This window comes from Paramisgurnus dabryanus, chromosome 11, assembly GCF_030506205.2.
Source record: "Paramisgurnus dabryanus chromosome 11, PD_genome_1.1, whole genome shotgun sequence".
Classification (NCBI taxonomy): Eukaryota; Metazoa; Chordata; class Actinopteri; order Cypriniformes; family Cobitidae; genus Paramisgurnus; species Paramisgurnus dabryanus.
In genome coordinates, this window is record NC_133347.1 from 6,385,420 (window position 1) to 6,394,239 (window position 8,820).

At 38.3% G+C, this 8,820-nt stretch overlaps 1 protein-coding gene across 4 annotated transcripts in view; it reads right to left on the reverse strand.

Moving 5' to 3' along the window:
• fnbp1a (formin binding protein 1a) overlaps positions 1-8,820 on the reverse strand; it is a 57,308-nt gene that overhangs the window by 46,558 nt on the left and 1,930 nt on the right. For all 4 annotated transcript variants that reach the window (XM_065248353.2, XM_065248357.2, XM_065248355.2 and 1 more), the window contains exons 2-4: positions 7,964-8,079; positions 6,497-6,553; positions 2,675-2,822 (exon numbers count right to left, since the gene is read on the reverse strand). In XM_065248353.2, the coding sequence (XP_065104425.1) occupies positions 2,675-2,822; positions 6,497-6,553; positions 7,964-8,079 (321 nt within the window). The remainder of the gene's footprint in view (positions 1-2,674; positions 2,823-6,496; positions 6,554-7,963; positions 8,080-8,820) is intronic.

Sequence of the window (8,820 nt, forward strand, 5' to 3'; positions counted from 1 at the left end):
ATCTCATTGCTGTGCTTTATATTAAAAACGGGACAACATTCTAATCATATAACACACTAATAAATGAACATATGAACAGCAGATATATTAAACATTTAAGCAAAATATTAAATATATCAAAATTTTAACAAATAAATTAGAGCAATGGCATTCAAGGTAAAAAAAAGAATAATTTTAGCAGCATTATCTTAGTTTTTCTCTAGTGAGCATTAGCATAGTAAAAAAAGATAAACAAGTACTTAAACAAATGCATTGCTTTTTGTTTGTTAATGTTAATACATTAACATTTATATGATAAACAGATTATAGTGTAAATGTGAAAATATACCTCACTGAACGACATGAGGGTTAATAAATGACGTGTTTTTGTGAACTTAAAGCACAACAGTATCTGGGTTCATTTACTTTTTACCACAGTAAAAGTATTTTCTTGTCAGCTAAAATGCTGTCTAATTTCCTAAGTCTGATAACTGTGAGGCGATTGTATTAACTTGGATCATTACAGGCAAAACGTGACAACACGCATATCAACAACAATTTGAGAAGTCTAGAATTAATACTTTGGGATGATTATCAATCTCTCGTCGGCGTGTCGGTCCTTCAGTGCTCTGCTAGCGCCGTTAGCACGCGGCTCTGTAGCAACGCATATTTGGCTTACTTCACTAGTGTCCTTCGGGTTCGCATGTTTATTTGACTCGCATCCGAAAAAACCTCCACACAGCAAAGCTGCTTGGCTTTCTAGTACTGTTAAACAAGAGCGAACGAGATGAGGAGAGGAGGCGGAGCACTGTATTCACGTGCACTGTGTGTGCGGCGCCGTTTAAAAGAAAAAGAGAGAGCGAGAATGCGCAGCTGGTGTTTGCAGAGTTACATAAAAAAACAACTCGCAGCTCGTCTCGGAGTATCGATTCCGCGGGACACGAGTATTGGAATCGTTTTAAAATTTCAGTATCGATATGTATCGAAATATCGATAATTTTGACAACACTAATAAGAGGATGATTCAAGGGCATCAATTCTGAGCCCAGACAGCCCATAAACGTAGTGTGGAATGTGCGTAAAAAGTCAGGTCAAGCACATAATTCCCAAAATAACCATCTTCACACTAAAGCTTTTTTACTATGACAGTTTTATGCAATTAAGGAAATATTTAGCATACTTAACTGATCAAATGTACCTATTATATGTTCTCCTAAACACTACATTGATTAATAATGAATAATGTTTCCTGTAACTTGTAAATCATTTTAAATGATTGATTTTTACATAAAAAATTATACAAGATATAGCAGAAAGCACTACACACATTTAATTACAGTAGTATCGGGCAGGTATTGGCTGATATTTTGAATTCTTGTATCGGATCGGAAATGAAAAAGTGGTATCGGGACATCCCTACAAGGAATCCACATTTAAATATAAATGATGCTTATTGAAACTTAGCCTTATCCCTAAAATACACTTTTACATTAACAACAGGCCCAGACAATTATTTATTTACTTTCACTTTGAGTAAAAAACAAGAAATCATAAATATGCACATACAAAGGTGCACAAACTGAACAATGCACATTGTTCTACTACAAACCAAAGCATCATTGTAAATATGCAAGAGTGAACATTAACATTAACAACATAAAATAAAACTCAAAAATTTCTAACATGTTCAAAAGCATAAAGCCTTAGTCTGGACATCATACAGACCTCATCTTTCGACACGTATGAAGAAAAACGAAGTACAAATAGTATTTACATCCTCTAAGCCAGGCACAGTATCAATCGATTCAGAGATGTCTCAAATCAATATTTTTACCCAGGCCTAATAATCATCAATCGCATTCCAACACATTATTGTGTTACTGACACATCCTAATATTAAGTAATGCGTTGAAAAGACTTTTAATTGGAAACTAAGCTGATTAAATGAAATGCGACTCAATCAATCCGAACGGCATCTTTAAGGACGATTATATTCCAGAGCTACTGCACAATCCAGATCCCCGGCGATTCCATAAAGTATTCAATTACGGAAGCAAAGACGTATTCATGCACAATAAATATTAATTAACTGCAGAATTCCTCACTGGAACACAAATCATTTATGTAGGAGCTCTCATTAGCGATACAGGCGACTGCTTGTGTCTGCCCACTCACGGCACAGCACAACCCTCTTTATCCAAAATACATAAAGACCACTTTATCTCAGCGTGACATTTAAACACAAAAGAGCAACAAAATACATCAGCAGAGGTCGGGGGGAAAGCGGAGGCAAGCGAACCCTGGATAGACCTCACGTCTTTCGTATTAGTTCCAGCCATCGGCCTCAGACACAGGCTTCCCGAACGGCGCGAGAACCTTGAGATGAAAGAGGGTACGAGGGGGAGGGTGACCTGTTCAAACTCCACTGACCTCAATATGTGACCCACATTGGGTCTGGCTTTATTCCACAAAGCTGGCAGAAAATCATAAACAATCATTTCTAGGCGATTAACATGGATTTGTAAGAGTTCAGAAGAGCACTGGACCGCACAACAGCTCTCTAAGGAGGAAATTATGTTTGTGGTCTTGAATGATTTGAATGTAGATGTTATTGCTTTTTTGTTCTCTACAAAGGGAAAATCAGTTTTTTTTTCCTTTTCGCATAAGATAATTGTTTACAAAAATGTGTTCATACCGATTTGCGTTCAGCCTTCAGTTCTTGAATGTAGCGGGTCAACTCGATCATGATTTGAGAGGACAGATTTTCAGCGATGACCTCGTGCTGACCCGCGTAGTCGTTCAGCTCATTTAAGGTCATGAGAAAAGCTCGACATGAAGTGTACCTGATGGGAAATGAAGAAAACATTATTATACATCATAATAATGCTAATGCTAAAAGCTAATCATATCTAAAGGTACAATCACATTGAGTTTGTCGCTGTGTGTCGCTCATCTCTTTCAAAAGAGGCGTTTCTAAATCTGGTTGTCATAAACAAATGAGTAACGTCCACTACAGTAACTGACGAGAGACGAATGACGTGAACTCCACTGCTTCGGTCTTATTGGTAGTCGCTCCCGAAAGTCGCTCATAATTTGCATAAAGTTAAACATTTCTCAACTTTGTCACGCGACTGGACGCGCCCATCCAGCCGCCACCGGTCACTGTCGCTCGTGTCCCTGGATGCTGCCGAGCTTCCATTGAAATCAATGAGATCGAGTCGCTCTGTTACTGCTAGTCGCTTATGATTTGAATTTTCCCTTATATCTGGTTGTCATAAACAAAGGAGTACCGTCCACTCCAGTAACTGACGAGAGACAGATGACGTGAACTCCACTGCTTCGTTCTTATTGTTAGTCGCTCCCGAAAGTCGCTTATAAGATGCATAAAGTTTAACATTTTTTAACTTTGTCATGCGACTGGACACGCCCCATCCAGTCACCAACAATCACTATCACTGTGGCCGGAAAGTCGCCAAGCTTCCATTAAAATCAAATCAATGAGATTGCGTCGCTCTGCTACTGCTAGGCACTGCTAGTCTTAATGCAGCTTTTTTTTAAAGGGGGGGTTTAATGGTATTTCAAGCATTCTGACTTATTAACACAGTTATAGAGTTGTTTCCTCATGCTAAACGTAGGCAAAGTGTCAAAAATGCAGTTGGGCGTGTTTCAGAGTATTTCTGTGCCGAATGCACTTCGCCATGGTTCGTACAAGTTTCGGCTAATTTTTTTCGATTACGGTTCTAACTGACGTTTCAGGGGTTTTCGATACGTATCACTTCTTTATATGGGCTTCCGCCGGAAAACTTCCCCCGGAAAACCCCGCCCAGCCGTCAGTCAGCGGGAGACGCTAGAGCTTGCTAACAGCTTATCACGCCACTCAGCTTTGTTTAATTTCAAAAGTCAACAATGGCACAACAAGAAGTGTGTTTTTGGATGTAAGGAGAAGACATCCAGCCTTATGGAAACAATGGATATAGTTTATTATCCGGATTAGCAGCGGAGTTTTGCGTGTGTGTTTGATGACGAGTTACACGTGGTAAGTAAGACTTCAGTCTTATGTTGGAAATAGGCGCGTGTATATTATATAAATGACACGAACATGTAGTGAATCATAAGTTAAAACAGTGTTGTATAGTGTTGCATGACTCGTACTCGCTCCTCCCGTGTTATAACTCCTCCTTCTTCATTTTTTCGTACGTTATCGGAAAGATTCGGTAAAGCTAATCTTTCTTTTATAAATCTGATTAAACTAAAGACTCTTCAGAGATATAAAGGATGTCATACTACTCCATAGGTACTCCAGATTAATATCAGAAATGCAGAAACAGCGTGTGTTACGTGAGCTTTAATCAATCAAAGCAACACTAAAGAGTTTTTGCTCTTTGCTCCCCCTACAGGTTGGAAGCGGAATTGTCCATTCCCACTGTCGTAAATAATTTAGCCTACTGCAGCAAAGCTGGCTCTGATTGGATTGGAGGTCTGCCGTAAAGCAAGTTTTTGTAGCTTTCACTCGAACTACAGGACCGCGACCCGACGGTTGGAAACTTCTTTAGTGCGGTTTTCCCGATAGAGGGCTGCAAAGCGAATGTGAAAGTGCCGTTCACCCTGTTTCGAGTGGATGAACGACTGAAACTTTTTTGGAAACGTTATTTTAAGGTAAAAAAAACTCTTTGGTGTTGCTTTAAGGGGCAACCTTCTGATCTCTATCGTGAAGCCAACACTGAAGTGACTTAAACTGCAATTCATTGACTGGCACCGGCCAGTCATAGAGAGGCTCCAAAAGAGAGTAAATTCCAATAGACCCCCATGTTAAAATGCTTTACAGCAGAAATAAATGTGTTAACAGCCTGGTACAAAAAGTGTTTTTGCTCTACAGTATATGGCTAGTTTTGCCCTTTATGACAACTGTGAAGAGGATAAATTTTTTTTTATAAATTACATTAAGTCTTAAAGTTCTACATAATTAAGGGCGTGGCCGGGTGAGCAACAGGTGAACAACTACTACTTTCACTACCGTCGAGGAAGGCGGGCGTAGTTTCAGCTACCAGACACTTTAACTTCACCCACGTCTAACCTCTTTACCCATTTTCGGTTATCCGCGAGTGATGCGCAGTGACGCGATGCCAAGATTGTGATGGTGGGCCTTGCCAACTATTGGCTTCAAAAAAGCTCTTCACAAACCAATGGGTGACGTCACGGACACTACGTCCATATTTTTTACAGTCTATGGTATGAATGTTTAAAAATTTTGCTTCGTCATTAACTCTTTCCCCGCCAGCATTTTTTAAAAAAAGTTGCCAGCCAGCGCCAGCATTTTTCATGATTTTCACAAAAGTTTAATGCCTTCCAGAAAATGTTCTTCTTTAAATATATAAACAAACAATATATATCAGATGAAAGAACAGACCCTCTGCTTTCAAACAAAAAAAAAACCATTTCATCCTGCCTTTATTAGTTCTCTTGTAATCACCTCTCAAACATGGGTAGGTTTCTTCAAAAACACCCAATTTTGAGCAAAAAGCTGAGAAAATTCAATTTTTGCGAAGGACTTTTGATAGAGATCCGATGCAGAGCGATCTTTAAAACATACAATGAGTTCTTTCTCTTTCACGAGAGGCGCAACTTCCGGGTTGTATAAGTATCCACCTGTTGGATAATAGCGGTATTGCGAAACGACGGAAAATCTCATCATTGGCCGGGAAGGGTTTTCTCTTAATTGACGAGATATCTCGTCAATGGCGGTGAAAGAGTTAAAGGTCTGATAAAGGGCTATCACTGGATAGTCTAATATGTTTAACCGGGAAAACCATGCTCAATGCAAATAAATGTAAATAAAATGCAACCTTATAATAGGTTGACCTCACCATAAGTGCAATTTTTCCGGGATGCATCCTGGCCAGGATTTCGGGTGTGTCTTCCAGAAGTTGTATTTGTCGATCGTAAACGTCATCGAGGTTCTCACATTTCACTTAAAAACATCATTGTAGTTTACTTCTTTTTTTTTAAGTTATATTATTTTTTGGCCAGTTTTTGCCTTTAATAGACAGTGAGGTTAGGAGAGGATGGGAAAGTACAGGGAGGAGAGAGGGGTACGGGATCGATAAATGACCACATCGAACTTGGGTCGCCGAAAGTGCAAAGGACCACATGTCGGAGCGCCACCCACTACACCATCGGCTCCGACATGTAGTTTCATTCTTAACTTGAAATGTAACAGTTGGTTTTCTGAAATACACCCTGAAATAATTAACCTCGATGACGTATGTGGTCAACAACACGACTTCCGAAAGACACACTCGAAATCCTGGCCGGGACGTGTCTCGGAAAAATGGCACGTATGGTCACCCTACCTTATAACCTTATACATGAATGGAAACAAAATATTCTTATCAATTTCTAAAAGGATCTAATCCACAGGTTGTTTAAAAAAATTTTTTGTATAGTAGTTTGTTGAATGTAATCTGGGTCTTGAAACAATTTATATCTGTAAACATTTTAAGACTTCTGTGTCACTTACTTGAATTCATCTTCCTCTTTGGAGTTCTTTTTCAGCTGATATTTCTTTGACAGACTTCTATAATAAAACAAGATATAAGACAGTTAATATTACAAACATAATTTGACTAAAAATAAATTAGAAAAACATTAGTTGACAAACTGAATACCCTACAGTTTTCAAAAATGTCTTTGTCTTCCTGTATTTTAAATAAATAAAACTGTGTGCGTCAATAACCAAAAGATTGAATAATCATGCTCATGGTGCGATGATAGTCTGTCCTGCAAACAAAGGCTAATATTGTCACCATCAGAATAATCAAATCACCCTACTTAACAAAACCTCCAATTCACCATTCCCACGTCAATCTAAGCAAAAAATCCAGTTGCTGGATGATGTAAAACCCACTAAAAATTATAAAATCACTGCTGTGTTTGTGAATTAAACGTAATTCATTTCAAGAGAGCCTATAAATGGCTTAAAATCAATTAGCATTGCGATGGTTCCGCCCTTTAACACATTTTCCTGCAGCTCTCTCTCTCTCTCTCTCTCTCTCTCTCTCTCTCTCTCTCTCTCTCTTTCCACACACATCCAATGGTTGCTCCTGGGAGTCTGATGTGTTGCTAGGCAGATCCCCATCTTGCGGTTTCTTGACAAGACCACACCAATGCAATTGCATTACCGTCTCCTAGTTTCCCTACATTACACTTAAATGAGCCCCGCCCTGCGTCAATACGTAATAATAAATGGGAAACAGGTTGACAAAGACGTAAATAATTCCCCATCCCAGCCTTTTTAAAAGACTATTATTCCTTGACCGGACAGGTTCACATCAATGTCGTTTATCAGCTAACATGTGTTTAGCGCTTAATAAATCTTTCACCCACGGCTCGATTCTCTACGTAGAAACCTGCGGGAGATGTCAGGCAATAAATTCGTTCTTGAGAACAAAAATACAGTCTGGCACACTTCTTAAAAATAACAATGCGCTGATTGACAAGCAGCTACAAAGGGAGGATTTTCAGAAAATGAAAAAAAGCCTTTTTGTTATGCTTTTCGAATAGCTGAGTGATGCTGCTGTGAGGTTTATTATAAACGACAAGTTTTCTCTGAGCAAGAAGAGATAATGGTCAGATGCCTTCTACAGTGTCCACTGGGTCTGGACCTCCAATGTAAACGGCTGAAATAAACTTCCAAAGGCAGAAAGAAATATTGCAGAATCAGTGCAGAAGATAACAGAATGTGGGTCAGAGCCGGTATCCATGGTAATACACGTTGAACATGTGACCTGTTTTATTTTGCTTGTTTTTAGTGACATAATATCTTGTCATCATCAAATATCATCTTTATTAAAATTCCGTATGAGATTTATAACACACATTATATTTACCATTCTCTCTCTCCCTCCCTTCAAATGTAGCTCATGTAATCAGATTTTATAGTCAGATTTATCTATTATATAATATTTTTTTGTTGACTTTTGCTTACCTTAGCTGCTTGGCATAGCTGCATTCAATTTCAGACCGTTCCTTCACAAACTTTGTGTAGCGTTCCAAAAACTCAATGCCCCACTGAGTATGCTTTTCTAGATTATCAAACTGATCCTGCAAAGGAGAGAAAAACGTTACATCGGAATAAATCACACCAAACACAAGAATAAAAGGTTACAGTGCATTATATTCAAATCATCTGACATAACATTAGTAAAGATCTGTAATAAGGTACACTCCAAGTATGCACACACTTTAAGGGCCGGTTACCTGCCTTGGTTATATTAGGGTACTTAAAGGGATAGTTCACCCAAAAATGAAAATTCTGTCATTAACTTCTCATCCTCATGTTGTTCTAAACCTGTATGAATTTCTTTTTTCTGATGAACACAAAAGAAGATATTTTGATAAATGATGGTAAGCCGATTGGAACCATTGACTTTTATGGTAAGAAAAGCGAATATGATGGAATTCAATGAATACCGTCAACTGTGTGCGAACAGTACCATTATTTATCAAAATATCTTCACATTACATTGTCTTCATTACTCACAATCCTTCCATTTTCCATAATTTGTTTTCCTACAAATGAAGTCAATGGTTACAACCAGATGTGTGCTTACAATCCTTCATCAAAATATCTTATTTTGTGTTTATAAGGGAAAAAATTAATTCATACAGATATAGACTAACATGAAGATGAGGAAATGATTCAGAATTTTTATTTTTGGGTGAACTATCCCTATTCCCAGTAGTTTTCACAAACAAACCTTACAAAAGACACCACTGGAGTACATCTTGAGACAAAATAATGGCAGTAATATATGCTTAGATATGTCTGTAAGGTGGTTTTTT